At 44.1% G+C, this 17,639-nt stretch overlaps 1 protein-coding gene across 1 annotated transcript in view; it reads right to left on the bottom strand.

Moving 5' to 3' along the window:
* Positions 1 to 17,639, bottom strand: part of GALM (galactose mutarotase) — an 88,394-nt gene that overhangs the window by 59,756 nt on the left and 10,999 nt on the right. Inside the window, exons 2-3 of the mRNA XM_038750724.1 lie at positions 8,315 to 8,469; positions 5,116 to 5,322 (exon numbers count right to left, since the gene is read on the bottom strand). Of these exons, the coding sequence (XP_038606652.1) occupies positions 5,116 to 5,322; positions 8,315 to 8,469 (362 nt within the window). The remainder of the gene's footprint in view (positions 1 to 5,115; positions 5,323 to 8,314; positions 8,470 to 17,639) is intronic.

Genomic DNA, 17,639 nt, shown 5'->3' with positions numbered 1-17,639 from the left:
CCCCACCTTACCTCCTTCCCCTCCCCACAGCACCTGCATATTTGTATATATGTTTGTACGCACTTATTACTCTATTTATTTATTTATTTTATTTGTACATATTTATTCTATTTATTTTATTTTGTTAATATGTTTGGTTTTGTTGTCTGTCTCCCCCTTCTAGACTGTGAGCCCGTTGTTGGGTAGGGACCATCTCTATATGTTGCCAACTTGGACTTCCCAAGCGCTTAGTCCAGTGCTCCGCACACAGTAAGCGCTCAATAAATACGATTGAATGAATGAATGAATGATTAAAAAAATTTAAAAATAAGCAAATACTATTGATTGATTCCATTCTTTCAGCCACGGGGCACCCTAATTTACAGCACCCTTATTTCTATTTGATTTATTTATCATTCATTCAATCGTACTTATTGAGCGCTTACTGTGGGCAGAGCACTGTACTAAGCGCTTGGGAAGTACAAGTCGGTAACATATAGAGACGGTCCCTACCCAACTATGGGCTTACAGTCTAGTAAGTCTGTAAGTAAGTAAGTAAGTAATTAAGTCCACATGTGGACTTATTTTTTTTTTTTTTAACATTCTCATGCTTTTAGACTGTGAGCCCACTGTTGGGTAGGGACTGTCTCTATAGGTTGCCAGCTTGTACTTCCCAAGCGCTTAGTACAGTGCTCTGCACACAGTAAGCGCTCAATAAATACGATTGAATGAATGAATGAATGAATGCTCTGCACACAGTAAGCGCTCAATAAATATGATTGATTGATTGATTTTAACGACTGCATGTTATTCAATTTGTCTTCCCCTTAGTCTGTAAGCTCCCCAAGGGGCGGGGACCGTGTCTTCTGTTTTTTTCAAATGTTTCCAGGCATCTTATACAGTGGTCTCCACATAGCGGTCGCTCAGTCTATACTCTTGAAACCAATAGTCATACTCATCTTTCCCAGGGGGGCAGGGGAAGAAAGAAGTGAAGCTCAAAATGACTCACTTCCTATTTCATAGGAACGGGGCGACAGGAATATATCTTCAGCAGCAGGACTGGCTGAGTGGATAGGCCCACTGTTGGGTAGGGACCGTCTCTCTATGTTGCCAACTTGTACTTCCCAAGCGCTTAGTACAGTGCTCTGCACACAGTAAGCGCTCAATAAATACGATTGATTGATTGACTGATTGATTGAGCGCTCAATAGGTCTATTGAGCGCTCAATAGATACGGTTGAATGAATGAATGAATGACTAGAGCACGGGACTGAGAGTCAGAAGGTCATGGGGTCTAATCCCGCCTCCACCTCCTGTCTGCTGTGTGACCTTGGACAAGTCACTTTACTTCTCTTGGCCTCGGTTACCTCATCTGTAAAACGGGGATTGAGACTGTGAGCCCTACCTGGGACAGGGACTGTGTCCATTCCGATTTGCTTGTATCCACCCCAGTGCTTAGTAGAGTGGTGGGCACATAGTAAGCGCTTAACACCATAATTATCATTATTATTATTATTATCATCTTTGTAGCATACAGGGTTTCGTGTGGAGGGCACGTGCAGAAGCAGTGTGGCCTCGTGGGTAGAGTCAGAGGTCATGGGTTCGAATCCCGGCTCCGCCACATGTCTGCTGTGTGACCTTGGGCAAGTCACTTAACTTCTCTGAGCTTCAGTTACCTCATCTATAAAATGGGGATTAAGACTGTGAGCCCCACGTGGGACAACTGGATCCCATTGTATCCCCCAGTGCTTAGAACAGTGCTTTGCACATAGTAAGCACTTAACAAATGCCATCATTATTATTATTACTGTTATTATTATTATTATTAGAGCACGGGCCTTGGCATCAGAAGGACTTAGGTTTTCATCCTGCCTCTGATACGTGTCTGTTGTATTTATTCTGATGACTTGACACCTGTTCACATGTTTTGCTTTGTTGTCTGTCTCCCCCTTCTAGACTGCGAGCCCGTTGTTGGATAGGGACCATCTCTATATGTTGCCAACTTGTTCTTCCCAAGCGCTTAGTACAGTGCTCTGCACACAGTAAGCGCTCAATAAATACGATTGAATGAAGAAATATGATTGAATGAATGAACGAATGTTGTATGACGCTGGGCAAATCACTTCACGTCTCTGGGCCTCAGTTACCTCATGTGAAAAATGGAGATTAAGACTGCGAGTCCTATGTGGGACAGGGACTGTGTCCGACCCGATTAGCTTGTATCTACCCTAGCGCTTAGTACAGTGCCTGGCACATAGTAGGCGCTTAACAAATACCACTAAAGAGTGGTGGGGTAGGTACAAGTTTACCACATAGAAGCGCTTAACAAATACCACTAAAAAAAAGAGGGAGAAGTACATGACAAGGTCCTTCCATTCATTCAATCGTATTTATTGAGCGCTTACTGTGTGCAGAGCACTGTACTGAGCGCTTGGGAAGTACAAGTTGGCAACATATAGAGACGGTCCCTACCCAACAGCGGGCTCACCGTCTTGCCAACTTGTTGCCAACTTGTACTTCCCAAGCACTTAGTACAGTGCTCTGCGCACAGTAAGCGCTCAGTAAATACGATTGAATGAATGAATGAAAGAAGCTCGCAGTCTAAAGGGCAGGGCACGCCATGCATTTCTTACAAGTTGGGCTCAGATACCTCCTCCGATGACGGGCAGGCCAAGGCTCAATCAATCAATCAATCAATCAATTGTATTTATTGAGCGCTTACTGTGTGCAGAGCACTGTACTAAGCGCTTGGGAAGTACAAGTTGGCAACATATGGAGACGGTCCCTACCCAACAGTGGGCTCACAGTCTAAAAAGGGTCGGTTTCAGCGGGCAGGAAATTCTGGGAATTTGGAGGAAGGGGTGGCAGAGGCTCTGGGCTGCCCATTTTATCAAACCCACTGGGCCAGAGTGATGTCTGATTGTCGGCTGGATTGTAAATTCCTTCAGGGCATCGACAGTGTCTCCAATTCTACTGTAACCCCCGAGTGCTTAGTGCAATGCTCTGCACAGAGTAAGCACTCAATAAATAGCACCGGTTGACCTTTTAAGTAGTTGATCTTCACCCCACCCGCAGCCCCACAGCACTGACGTTCACGCCCGGAGTTTATTTTAATGTCGGACTCCCTCTCTATCAATCAATCAATCAATCAATCAATCGTATTTATTGAGCGCTTACTGTGTGCAGAGCACTGTACTATGCGCTTGGGAAGTACAAGTTGACCATAAACTTCTTGTGGACAGGGAACGTGTCGACCAACTCTGCTATACTGTACCCTCCCAAGTGCTTTAAGGAGTGCCCTGCGCACAGTAAGCGCTTAATCTGAGCACTTATGAGAAGCAGCGTGGTTCAGTGGAAAGAGCCCGGGCTTTGGAGTCAGAGGTCGTGGGTTCAAACCCTGGCTCCGCTGATTGACAGCTGGGTGACTTTGGGCAAGTCACTTCACTCCTCTGAGCCTCAGTTACCTCATCTGTAAAATGGCGATTCATTAGTTCATTCATTCGATTGTATTTATTGAGCGCTTACTGTGTGCAGAGCACGGTACTAAGCGCTTGGGAAGTGCAAGTTATTGGGAAGTGATTGGGGAAGCAGCATGGCTCAGTGGAAAGAGCAGGGGATTTGGAGTCAGAGGTCAGGGGTTCAAATCCCGGCTCCGCCAATTGTCAGCTGTGTGACTTTGGGCAAGTCACTTCACTTCTCTGGGCCTCAGTTATCTCATCTGTAAAACGGGGATTAAAACTGTGAGCCCCCCATGGGACAACCTGATTACCTTGTAACCTCCCCAGCGCTTAGAACAGTGCTTTGCACATAGTAAGCGCTTAATAAATGCCATCATTATTATTATTATTATTATTAAGACTGTGAGCCCCCTGTGGGACAACTTGATCACCTTGTAACCTCCCCAGCGCTTAGAACAGTGCTTTGCACATAGTAAGTGCTTAATAAATGCCATCATTATTATTATTAATAAATACCACCGATTGGTCCTTCCCACAACACTTATGTACACATCTGTAGTTTATTTTATTGGCTATCATCCTGTCTAGACTGTAAGCTCCTTGTGGACAGGGAAACGGGTCTATCGATTCTGTGGTACATTACTGTCTCGAGTGCTTAGCACAGTGCTCTTCCCAAATAATAATAATAATAATAATAGTGGCATTTATTAAGCGCTTACTATGTGCAAAGCACTGTTCTGAGCACTGGGGAGTTTACAAGGTGATAAATTCCCAAGGTGATTACTTCCCAAAGTAAGTGCTCACTAAATACCATCGCTTGGGTGATCAGTGTAACCATTCTGGGGTGACTTCTGGGCAGGGCCTCCCATCCTGTGGGCTTGCAATATGTGACAATATCCTTGTGCTTCCCAAGCGCTTAGTACAGTGCTCTGCACACAGTAAGCGCTCAATAAATACGATTGATTGATTGATTCTAGGAGAAAAGCGATCGCTCATGTCAGGGAGGTGCACTTTCTGAGCATTGGGTGGTCATTTAGTGGCCTGAGAGAGAGACTTTACTAAAGTCCTGGTTCCTTGGAAGCATTAATGCTGGGAAGCAGCATGGCCTAGCGGATAAAGAAGCAGCGTGGCTCAATGGAAAAGAGCCCGGGCTTTGGAGTCAGAGGTCATGGGTTCAAATCCCGGCTCCGCCAATTGTCAGCTGTGTGACTTTGGGCAAGTCACTTAGCTTCTCTGGGCCTCAGTTCCCTCTTCTGCAAAATGGGGATTAAGACTGTGAGCCCCCCGTGGGACAATCTGATCACCCTGTAAACAGTGAACAGTGCTTTGCACATAGTAAGCGCTTAATAAATGCCATCATTATCATTATTATAAAGCACAAATCTAGAAGTCAGTAGGACCTGGGTTTCTAATCCCGGCTCCGCCACTTGTCTGCTGTGTGACGTCGGACAGGTCACAGTGCTTCTCTGCGCTTCAGTTTCCTCCTCCTCTGGAAAATGGGGTTTAATGCTGGGACCCTCATGGCCGTGTCTCACCGCGCCCAACCTATCTGCCCGCCAGAGCCATCATCATCATCATCATCGTCCCGATCAGTGGTATTTATTAAGCGCTTCCTGTGTGCAGAGCACTGTACATGGCCAGGGCGCCTGCAGCGAGTCACCCGGGCCACGGGCACTTACCTGACCGGCCAAGTTAAAATATGTATGGTTGGTCAGGTTGACGGGCGTGGGCTTGTTGGTCTGAGCTCTGTAGTTCACCGCCAGCTCCCCTCCGTCGAGCGTGTACGTCACCCAAACCTTCAGCTCCCCGGGGTAGCCTTCCTCGCCGTCTGGACTGATCCGGAAGAACTGAACACCACTGGGCAACTCTTGCGCGCTCCACAGGAACTGGAGAAGACGTCGTTGGAAGGAAGGCGTTTAATCCACGGACAAAGACGGAAAAACTACACGTCACGGATCGAGCCCGGTCCTTTCCGGGAAGCCAAGTGTCTCCAATTTCTTATTTACGGCTAAGTGGTTTCTGAACAACAGCTTTTCACATCCCCAGTATCGTGTTCTTTAGGTGGGGGACGGTCTCTTGAGAGAAAAAATGAGGCTTTTCTTTTCCAATTCCCAAATACAATGATATACTTTTATCCTGAGGGTTTTTTTTTTTAAACTCTTAATTCTTTCCTCTCATATTTTTCTTCCTTGGTTCCACAGTACAGGCTCTAGCAGATCATCATCATCATCATCAATCGTATTTATTGAGCGCTTACTATGTGCAGAGCACTGTACTAAGCGCTTGGGAAGTACAAGTTGGCAACATATAGAGACAGTCCCTACCCAACAGTGGGCTCACAGTCTAAATCCCACCACTAAATCCATCCAACTAATGCCATCGCTAAATCCTGTCAGTTCCACCTTCACAACGTCGCCAAAACCCGCCCCTTCCTCTCCATCTAAACGGCTACCATATTAATGCAAGCATTTATTCTATCCCACCTTGATTATTGCACCGGCCTCCTTGCTGACCTCCCAGCCTCCTGTCTCTTTCCACTCCAGTCCATACTCCATTCTGCTGCCCGAATCATTTTCCTTCAAAAACGTTCAGACCCTATTTACCCCCTCCTCAAGAAACTCCAGTGGTTGCCCATCCAAGTCCACATCAAGCAAAAACGCCTCGCCATTGGCTTTAAAGAAGTCAACCATCTTGCCCCCTCATCATCATCATCCTCAATCGTATTTATTGAGCGCTTACTGTGTGCAGAGCACTGAACTAAGCGCTTGGGAAGTACAAGTTGGCAACATATAGAGACGGTCCCTACCCAACAGTGGGCTCACAGTCTAAAAGGGGGAGACAGAGAACAAAACCAAACATACTAACAAAATAAAATAAATAGAATAGATATGTACAAGTAAAATAAATATGTCACCTTGCTGCTCTCCAACTACAACCCAGCCCGCACACTCTGTTCTTCTAAGGCTAACCTTCTCACTGTACCTCAATCTCACCTATCTCTCCGCTGACCTCTCGCCCACATCTTACCTCCGGCCTGGAATGCCCTCCCTCCTCATCTCAGACAGATAATTGCTCTCCCCGACTTCAAAGATTTATTGAAGGTGCATCTCCTCCAGGAAGCCTTCCCTAAGCCCTTGTCTTCTGTTCTCCCACTCCCTTCTGCGCCCCTCATACTTGCTTCTTCATTCATCTTCCCTCCCTTCCCCATAGCATACATATATTACTTGTACATATCTATTCTATTTATTTTATTTTGTTAGTATGTTTGGTTTTGTTCTCTGTCTCCACCTTTTAGACTGTGAGCCCACTGTTGGGTAGGGACTGTCTCTATATATTGCCAACTTGTACTTCCCAAGCGCTTAGTACAGTGCTCTGCACACAGTAAGCGCTCAATAAATACGATTGATTGATTGATATATATGTCTATAAATATCTCCCCCTCCCCATCCCCATCCCCCCGCCTTACCTCCTTCCCCTCCCCACAGCACCTGTATAGATGTATATATGTTTGTACGGATTTCTTACTCTATTTATTTATTTGTACATATTTATTCTACTTATTTTATTTGGTTAATATGTTTTGTTTTGTTGTCTGTGTCCCCCTTCTAGACTGTGAGCCCGCTGTTGGGTAGGGACTGTCTCTATAGGTTGCCAACTTGGACTTCCCAAGCGCTTTGTACAGTGCTCTGCACACAGTAAGCGCTCAATAAATACGATTGAATGAATGAATCTGTGATTGATTGACAGATTTATATTCACGTCTGTCTCCCCTGTAGACTGTGAGCTCATTGTGGGCAGAGAATGTGTCTGATGTTATAGTGTACTCTTCAAAGTGCTTTGCACGCAATGAGTGCTTAATAACTATGATTATTAATTATCAATCAATCAATTGCCTTTACTGACCACTTTCTGTGTGCAGAGCACTGTACTTAACTTCTCTGTGCCTCAGTTACCTCATCTGTAAAATGGGGATTAAGACTGTGAGCCCCACATGGGACAACCTGATCACCTTGTTTCCTCCCCAGCGCTTAGAACACTGCTTTGCCCATAGTAAGCGCTTAACAAAGGCCATCATCGTTATTATTATTATTACCACGCCCTAGGGAGAGTACAATATAACAGAGCTGGTAGACACATTCACTGCCCACAAGGAGCTTACAGTCTGGAGAACATAACTGGGAACCTCAGTGAAATCAATTTCACTCCCAAGTCACTAGGTAGAGAGGTTGTGAAAGGGATCAATCAATCAATCAATCAATCGTATTTATTGAGCACTTACTGTGTGCAGAGCACTGTACTAAGTGCTTGGGAAGTACAAGTTGGCAACATATAGAGACAGTCCCTACCCAACAGTGGGCTCACAGTCTAAAAGGGGGAGACAGAGAACAAAACCAAACATACTAACAAAATAAAATAAATGGAATAGATATGAACAAGTAAAATAAATAAATAGAGTAATAAATATGTGCAAACATATATACATATATACAGGTGCTGTGGGGAAGGGAAGGAGGTAAGATGGTGGGGGGGAACTTTCAACATCAGTAAAACATGTGCCCTGAAGCATTACTGGATAATCAATCAATCAATCAGTGGTACTTATTGAGCTCTAACCGTATTAAGTGCTGGGGAGAGTCCACTACAGTAGAGTTGGTAGACACGTTCCTGACCACATCGATTCTACAGTCTAAAGGATATCAGCAGGATATTCATGAACTGTAAGCTCGCTGTGGGCGGGGAAGGTGTCTGTAGTATTGTTATAGTGTACTCTCCCAAGCGGTTAGTATAATGCTGTGCGCACAGTAAGCGCTCAGTAAATATGACTGACTGAGGCCGGGGCGTTGACCCATTCAACCACTGTAGCATCCTCCAGCTTACCTTGTCAAACCCTCGATTCCCTCCATGCAGGGAGTTGGGTTCCCTGTTGATGGGAAGCTGGAATTCTTCTCCGTTCACCGAAAACTTTCCTTTGGCAATGCGGTTTGCGACTCTCCCAATTACCGCTCCCAAATAAGGCTGCTTGCCGAGGTAGCCTGTAAAGTAAGGAATTACCCTTTAAAACTTTGAGCCTCGGTGACCTCATCTGTAAAATGGGGATTAAGACTGTGAGCCCCACGTGGGACAACCTCATCACCTTGCATCCCCCCCAGTGCTTAGAACAGTGCTTTGCACATAGTAAACGCTTAACCAATGCCATCATTATTATTATTATTATTAAAATTCTCAAGAATCCTGGCCCATCTCCTATTTATCAGGATATCATTATTAAAACTCTCAAGAATCCTGGCCCATCTCCTATTTATCAGGATATCGTAAAGATGGAGTCTATCCATGAGGTGGGATTGTTGGCGGCCAGCACTAAAAAGTTACAGAGGCACAGGTTAGTGGTAATATTTAATGCTAATTGTCTCAGTGTTTAAGGGCCTTTAAATTCAACTACATGGTGAAATGTGAAGGAAAGAGGTTGTACGCTGAAAGTGCTTTTAGCAACTTTGTCCCATGATATTCCTCCGCGCTAAACTTTCACCTATTACAAAATAGGGGAGGATTAAACTCAGGAAAGACTTCTCTTTGATCTGGATTTGGAAGCAAGGTTTTTCCCCTCTTCTTCTCTCTAGTTCTCCAATGTTTCCTCTTCTGATAACGTTTCTCTTGACTGCTCCTAATGAGCAGTTGAGCTTTCTCAGGATTTACAATGGACGACAGGATTTTGCCTTGATCCTGTCTCTCTTGCTTTCGACCCAGCCCTCCCTTTGACTGAAACTCCTTCCCCCCTTCATTTGCGACACACCACTCTTCCCATCTTCAAAGCCCTCTTTGAGGTCCCATCTCCTCCAGGAAGCCTTCCCTGACTAGCCTTGTATCTCCTCCATCCTATATTCTAATAATAATAATAATAAAGGCATTTATTAAGCGCTTACTATGTGCAAAGCACTGTTCTAAGCGCTGGGGAGGTTACAAGGTGATCAGGTTGTCCCATGTGGGGCTCACAGTCTTAATCCCCATTTTACAGATGAGGGAACTGAGGCACAGAGAAGTTAAGTATCTTGCCCAAAGTCACACAGCTGACAACTGGCGGAGCCGGGATTTGAACCCATGACCTCTGACTCCAAAGCCTACGCTCTTTCCACTGCGCCACACTGCTTCCCCAAGCGCTTAGTACAGTGCTCTGCACACAGTAAGCGCTCAATAAATACGACTGAATGAATGAATATCCCCCTTCCTACTCCCTTGTCCTACTCCCTAACACTTAGGGGAAGCTGTGAGGCAAAGTGAATACAGCACGGGCCTGGGAATCAGAGGTCATGAGTTCTAATCCTAGCTCCGCCACTTGTCTGTTGCGTGGCCTTGGGCAAGTCATTTCACTTTTCTGCGCCTCGGTTCCCTCATCTGTCAAATGGGGACGAAGACCGTGAGCCCCATGTGGGACAACCAGATTACCTTGTATCAGCTCTGTGACTTTGGGCAAGTCACTTAACTTCTCTGGGCCTCAGTTACCTCATCTGTAAAATGAGGATGAAGACTGCGAGCCCCCCGTGGGACAACCTGATCACCTTGTAACCTCCCCAGCGCTTAGAACAGTGCTTTGCACATAGTAAGCGCTTAATAAATGCCATCATTATTATTATTATTATTACCCCAGTGCTAAGAACATCTATAAAATGAGGATTCACTACCTGTTCTCCCTCCTATCTAGTCTGTGAGCCCTAATTATCTTGTACCTTCCCCCAGAGCCTAGTACAATGCCAGGGCACATAGTAAGTGCTTAACAAACAGTATTATTATTACTATTATCCCAGATCTGACAATCAGTCGAGTCAGCAAGCAGCTTATTTAAGTGAAATTCTGTCTGCTGAGCAAGTGGGTTACCACCCCGGTTCACTTGCAAGATAAAAATTGCCCAATATGTAGGGGCCACGTTCCAATGCCGAATGGGTAGGGCTCTCAAATCACTAGGCACAGTACAGTCTAAGAATTGGGGGGGGGTCCCATGATTCATTCATTCATTTATTCAATCGTATTTATTGAGCGCTTACTGCGTGCAGAGCCCACGATAACTCTCCTCCCAGCAGGGAGGAGATAATAATACTAATAATAACAATCATGAGATTTGTCAAGGGCTTACTATGAGGTTGGCACTGTTCTAAGCACTGGGAGTGGATACGAGCGAACAGGGTTGGACACAGTCCAACGGGGCTCACAGTCTCAATCCCCATTTTACAGATGAGACAACCGAGGCACAGAGAAGTGAGGTGACTTGTCCAAGGTCCCACAGCAGGCAAGTGGCAGAACCAGTACTAGAACCCGTGACCTTCTGACTCCAGGCCCGTGCTCTATCCACTATGCCATGCTACTTCTCAGATACAACTGAAGGGGATCCTCTTAAACTCTCAGTTTAAGAAATGATATTTATGAAATATTTAAGAAATTTATTATTATTATTATTATTAAAGAAATTTAAGAAATTATATTTAGAAATTTTGAAGAGAGAACCTCCTAACGAGCTGCGAAGTGGTGTGGCCTTACATGTTTTGTTTTGTTGCCTGTCTCCCCCTTCTAGACGGTGAGCCCGTTGTTGGGTAGGGACCGTCTCTATATGTTGCCGACTTGTACTTCCTAAGTGCTTAGTACAGTGCTCTGCACACAGTAAGCGCTCAGTAAATACGATTGAATGAATGAATGAATAAATGGGAGTCAGAAGGACCCAGGTTCTAATCCCAGCTCCGCCACTTATCTGCTGGGTGAGCTTGGATACTTTAACTTCTCTGCGCCTCATTTCCCTCATCTGTAAAATGGGGATTAAGACTGTGAGCCCTTGTATTTACTGCATTGCTTAGCACAGTGCCTGGCAAATAGTAAGCGCTTAACAAATATCATTTTAAAAAGTTCTGGTAGATTAATGAGGAAAGGGTTGTTGGAGAGAGATGAGATGTTAATAATAATGGTGGCATTTGTTAAGCGTTTCCTATGTGCAAAGCACTGTTCTAAGCACTGGAGGGGATACAAGATGATCACGTTGTCCCATGTGGGGCTCACAGTCTTAATCCCCATTTTACAGATGAGGGAACTGAGGCTCAGAGAAGTTAAGTGACTTGCCCAAGGTCACATAGCAGACATGTGGGGAAGCCAGGATTAGAACTCATGACCTCTGACTCCCAAGCCCGGGCTTTTTCCACGGTTTTCAATGTGGGGAGAGCTATTGCTTCCTCCTACCTGTAATTGGAGAGGAGTGAGAGAAGTGGATGGAGAGAAGATTGACAATTCTTGTTGACAATTTTGATCTTTGCTCTGCCACTTGTCTGCTGTGTGACCTTGGGCAAGTCACTTAATTTCTTTGGGCCTCAGTTCCCTCATCTGTAAAATGGGGATTAAGACTGTGAGCCTTATGTGGGACGGGTATTAAGTTGACAATTTTTCTCTCCTGGGATTGATAATCAATAATAAAAGAAATAGTAGCCAAGAAATACAATAAAGATTAATGTTAGGAAGACTAGCTATGAAGAGCCTGGAAAAAAAGTCATGAAACGTGCTGATGTAACTTTTGCCACAAAAATACAAATTGTCAACTCTATGGTATTTCCAGCGACACTGTATGGATCCGAAAGCTGGACGGTGAAAAAGCAGGATAGAAAGAACATCGATTCTTTTGAAATGTGGTGTTTCGAAATGTGGTGTGAATACCACGGACTGCCCAAAAGACAAACAAATCGATTTTAGAGCAAATTTGACCAAAGTGGTCTTTGGAAGGCCAAATGACTCGACTTAGATAAGCATATTTTGGACACATAATCAGGAGGATTAATTCTCTGGAGAAGACATTAATGTTAGGAAAAGTCCAGGGAAAACGTGTTAGAGGTAGACCAGCAGCCAGATGGATAGAGACCATAACAACGATAATGGAAGAACTGTTAGAAAGGTTGTGGATTATGGCAGAGGTCAGGACTTTCTGGAGAAAGTATATCCATGGAGTCGCCTATGAATAGGAAATGACTCGAAGGCACTTAATAATAATAATAATAATAATAATAATAATGATAATAATAATGACCTGTAATTTCAGCATCTATCTCCTCTAGTAGAACGTAAGCTCCCGAAGAGGATGAATCGTGTCTCTCAACTCTACTCTCCCAAATGCTTAGTTCAGTGCTCCACACAGAGCAAGTGCATAATAAATAATTTTTGTAAATTAGTAATTCATCTGTCAGATGGAGGGAGTTCCAAATTAGAGGAGAAGCTAAAAATGATCAGGAAGCACCATTTTGTTTTAAAGTGTTAGATCTCCTCCAAATGAGCACTTATCATGGCTCCACCCTCCACCTACCAAATACAAGGCAAAGGAGTCCGTTTTTGAACCATCACCTGTTACTCAGAGTAGACAACTGTCTATGAAGATGTGATTATTTTATATTATTTTAAAAGAAGATTCATCTGCCTCTTGCTGCCAACTTTTCCATTAGAGTGGGAAATTAATTCATCCTGGGAAGTAACTATTTCCCCCCAAAGATCATTTCGATATTTAAAGTGGCAAAGTGTTTGCCAGATCCCCTGTGCCCCAGTGGTTTGTAAGTCAGATGTAACAGATGTGGGCTGTACTTTATTCATCAATCAATCATTTACTGCGTACTTATTATGGTATTTTTATGGTATTATGGTATTTGTTAAGCGCTTGGGAGAGTATGATATAGCAGAGTTGGTAAACACACTCCTTGCCCACAAGGAGCTTACAGTGTAGAGGGAGAGACACACATTAATATAAATATATAATTTATAGATATGAACCTAAGTGCTTTGGGGCTGAAGGTGGGATGAAGCAGCAAGGCCTAGTGGTTAGAGCATGGGCCTGGGAGTTTGAGGTCATGGGTTCTAATCTTTGCTCTGCCACTTGTCTGCTGTGTGACCTTGGGCAAGTCACTTAGTTTCTCTGGGCCTCAATTCCCTCATCTGTAAAATGGGGATTAAGACTGGGAGCCTTATGTGGGACAGGTATTATGTCCAACCCAATTATCTTGAATCTACCCAGTGTCTGACACATAGTTAGAGCTTAACAAATACCATCATTGCGAAAAGCAGCACGGTGTAGTGCATAGAGCACGGACCTACGAAGCCAGAAGGTCATGGGTTCTAATCCCGGCTCCGCCACTTGTCTGCTGTGTGACTCTGGGCACGTCACTTAATTTCCCTGGGCCTCAGTTTCCCTCATTTGTAAAACAGGGATTAAGACTGTGAGCTCCATGTGGGTCAGGGACTACGTCCAACCTGATTGCTTGTATCCAGCACTTCTTAAGGTACCTGGCACATGGTAAGCGCTTAACAAATATAATTATTATTGTTATTCTGAATAAAGGGTGCAAATTCAAGTGGGAGGGCAAAATGGTTTCAAATTATGCACCAAGAGAGAAGCAAGGAGTCTGAGCATATGGTGCTTCTAGGAAAATGTTCTTAGGAATGGTTTTAAAAAATAAACAATGGTGTAATCCCCCTAAGGGCAAGGAGTCTGTCACACTTCTGTCGGTTCCCTTTGTGCTTAGTACAGGGCTTTGCATGTCCTGAAAAATTACTGATGATCAATGCTTAAGTGGCGAGAAGAATGTTTTAAATTTAGTGAAGCTAAATCGCGGAACACACACCACTGATCGTTTTTGAGGGGACAATTCAAAAAGAGCCCTCCGATGATCTCCTCGGCATTCTGCAGAGGAGAGATCTGTTCTTTTCCCCCAGGGTATCATTGAATTATTCGACTCTCATCTGTCACTCATCTGAGCATATGGTGTTTCTATGAAAATGTTCTTAGTAGTGGTTTTAAAAAATAAACAATGGTGTAATCCCCCTAAGGGCAAGGAGTCTGTCACACTTCTGTCAGTTCCCTTTGCGCTTGATACAGGGCTTTGCATGTCCTGAAAAATTACTGATGATCGATGCTCAAGTGGCGAGAAGAATGTTTTAAATTTAGTGAAGCTAAATCGCGGAACACACACCGCTGATCGTTTTTGAGGGGACAACTCAAAAAGAAACGTTCGATGATCTCCTCGGCATTCTGCAGAGGAGAGATCTGTTTTTTTCCCCAGGGGTATCATTGAATCTTTCGACTCTCATCTGTCACTGCGGTTACCCAAGAGATTTATGTAATCTTACCCTGAAATTAAGAGGCACGGTATCTCATACATAGCTAGCAGCCCCTCCGGGGCCTGAGAGTCATGGGATTGGATGTGCTCAGCTGTTCCTCATTGTTCAGAACATCTTTGGCATGTGATTATCTCAAGGCAACCATTTCCCCTGTCAAGGCTTATCGTTTAAACTTGCTTACTATGGGTTATTAATAAACCAGAACTCTGCAATATAATCACGGGGCCTGTTAGTGCCGCTCTAGTTAAATCTGTTCCGGCTTCTGTTCCAAAGCTCCATAATCCAGCTTCTCTTTCTCCCCGCTAAAAATCCACTTTGAATTAAAAGGTCTATTCATTCATTCAGTCGTACTGATTGAGCGTTTTCCGTGTGCAAAGCACTGTACTACTATCACTACTACTAATAATAATGATGATGGCATTTGTTAAGCGTTTACTATGTGCAAAGCACTGTTCTAAGCACTGGGGAGGATACCAGGTGATCAGCTTGTCCCACGTGGGGCTCACACTCTCAATCCCCATTTGACAGATGAGGTAACTGAGGCCCAGAGAAGTTAAGTGGCTTGCCCTAAGTCACACAGCTGACAAGCAGCAGAGGCGGGATTTGAACCCATGACCTCTGACTCCCAAGCCCGGGCTCTTTCCACTGAGCCATGCTGCTTCAATTAAGCGCTTGGGAGAGTACAACAACAGACACATTTCCTGCCCACAAGGAACAAGGAGACATTTATATTTATTACTCTATTTATTTATTTTACTTGTACATATCTATTCTATTTATTTTATTTTGTTAGTATGTTTGGTTTTGTTCTCTGTCTCCCCCTTTTAGACTGTGAGCCCACTGTTGGGTAGGGACTGTCTCTATGTGTTGCCAACTTGTACTTCCCAAGCGCTTAGTACAGTGCTCCGCACACAGTAAGCGCTCAATAAATACGATTGATTGATTGATTTATACTTAATCTAAACACAGGTGGAAGTCCGCTGAACTAGGAGTGGGAAAAAGAAGTTTTTTTTCTGATTTTTTTTTAAATGTTGTATTTGTTAAGCCCTTATTATGTGTCAGGCACTGTACTAAGCACTGGGGTAGACACAAGCTAATCAGGTTGGACACAGTCCAGGTTCCACATGGGGCTCGCAGTCTTGATCCCCATTTTCCAGATGAGGGAACTGAGGCACAGAGAAGCTAAGTGACTAGGCGAAGGTCACACAGCAGAAATGTGGCTGAGCCGGAATTAGAACCCAGGCCCTATCTGCTCTATCCACCAGGCCACGCTACATCTCTGGCACCGACATGCAAATGTTGCTTCTAAGCTTTCATTCTTTTAAAAGTCGTTCCCCGGGGGCGGCACCTTTCGAAAAATAATTTAAAAAAGGATATAGAATTTATTAAACCACAGCCTCAAAAATGTGTGTTCAAAAACTGTCAAAAACCAAGGCAGCAGTCTAGATAAATGCTCTAATTGCTTGGGTGATGCTACTGAAGGCCTGGAGAAGGATGACAAGATTTTTGCAGATAGTCCAAAGAACTTACCGAACATCTGTTGTGTGTGTGTGTACATATCTATAGAATATTAATCATCATCAATCATATTTATTGAGCACTTACTGTGTGCAGAGCACTGTATTAAGCGCTTGGGAGGTACAAATTGGCAACATATAGAAACAATCCCTACCCAACAGTGGGCTCACAGTCTAAAAGTCTATTTTTGATGCTATTGATGCCTGTCTACTTGTTTTGTTTTGTTGTCTGTCTCCCCCTTCTTGATTGTGAGCCTGTTGTTGGGTTGGGACCATCTCTATATGTTGCCAGTTTGTACTTTTCAAGCGCTTAGTACAGTGCTCTGCACACAGTAAGCGCTCAATAAATCTGATTGAATGAATGAATGTAGGAAGGCAGCACGAATCTGAGCATCCCAGTGGGGCCCCAGGGGAGTTTCAAGGGAATCACAAGACACAATCCCTCATCTCAAGGAGCTTCCAATAATAATGATGGTATTTGTTGAGCGCTTACTACGTGCCAAGCACTGTTCTAAGCGCTGGAGCTAGCGGAGGACCCAGGACAAGCACAAATACCAAACTTACAGATGGATACGGAACTTTAGCTCATTGTGGCAGGGAATGCGTCCGTTCTGTTGCTATACTGTACTCTCCCAAGCGCTCAGTACAGTGCTCTGTACATAGTAACTGCACAATAAATATGAGTGGCTGACTAAAAGATCAAATGGTACAAATATTGAAAAGATACCTAAGAACGGAAAGAATATTAACAACTAAACCTGTGATACATTAGGGAAGTGATTAGAGTGACCTATAGCCAGGAAGGAAATATTTACTGAGCGCTTACTGAGTGCACAGACTAAATTTTCCGTAACCCTGACTTGCTCCCTTTGTTCTCCCCCCATCCCAGCTCCATAGCATTTATGAACATATCTGTAATTTATTTATTTGTACTGATGTCTGCTTGCTCTCCTCTAAACTTTACACTCAGGGGCAGGGAATGTGTTTCGTGTTGTATTGTACTCTCCCAAGCACTTAATACGGTGCTCTGCACATAGTAAGTGCTCAATATATACGATTGATTGATTGATTGATTGATTCAATGAATTGAGGGCTTGGTAGACAAGGTAAAGTTGGTAGTCATATTCCCCTGCCCACAAGGAGCTTACAGTCTAGAGGAGATATCAGTGTGAGCCCACTGTTGGGTAGGGACTGTCTCTATATGTTGCCACCTTGTACTTCCCAAGCGCTTAGTACAGTGCTCTGCACACAGTAAGTGCTCAATAAATACGATTGATTGATTGATTGATTGACAGAATGAATTGAGGGCTTGGTAGACATGGTAAAGTTGGGAGTCATATTCCCCTGCCCACGAGGAGCTTACAGTCTAGAGGAGATATCACGGAGGGTTTAAAAATAGGAAGGACAAAAATGGAGAGGACATCCTGGAGAGAAGGACAAATGCAGTGGCTCAGTGGCAGGAGATGATGACGTGTGCGTGTGTGCGTTCGTATATAAATCATTCTTCTTTTTCGACGTCTCATTCGTGTTTGCGAATGTGCCTGAAAAGACCAAGGTGAGCC

This window comes from Tachyglossus aculeatus, chromosome 1 (assembly GCF_015852505.1).
Source record: "Tachyglossus aculeatus isolate mTacAcu1 chromosome 1, mTacAcu1.pri, whole genome shotgun sequence".
Classification (NCBI taxonomy): Eukaryota; Metazoa; Chordata; class Mammalia; order Monotremata; family Tachyglossidae; genus Tachyglossus; species Tachyglossus aculeatus.
This window is presented reverse-complemented; position numbering and strand designations above follow the sequence as displayed.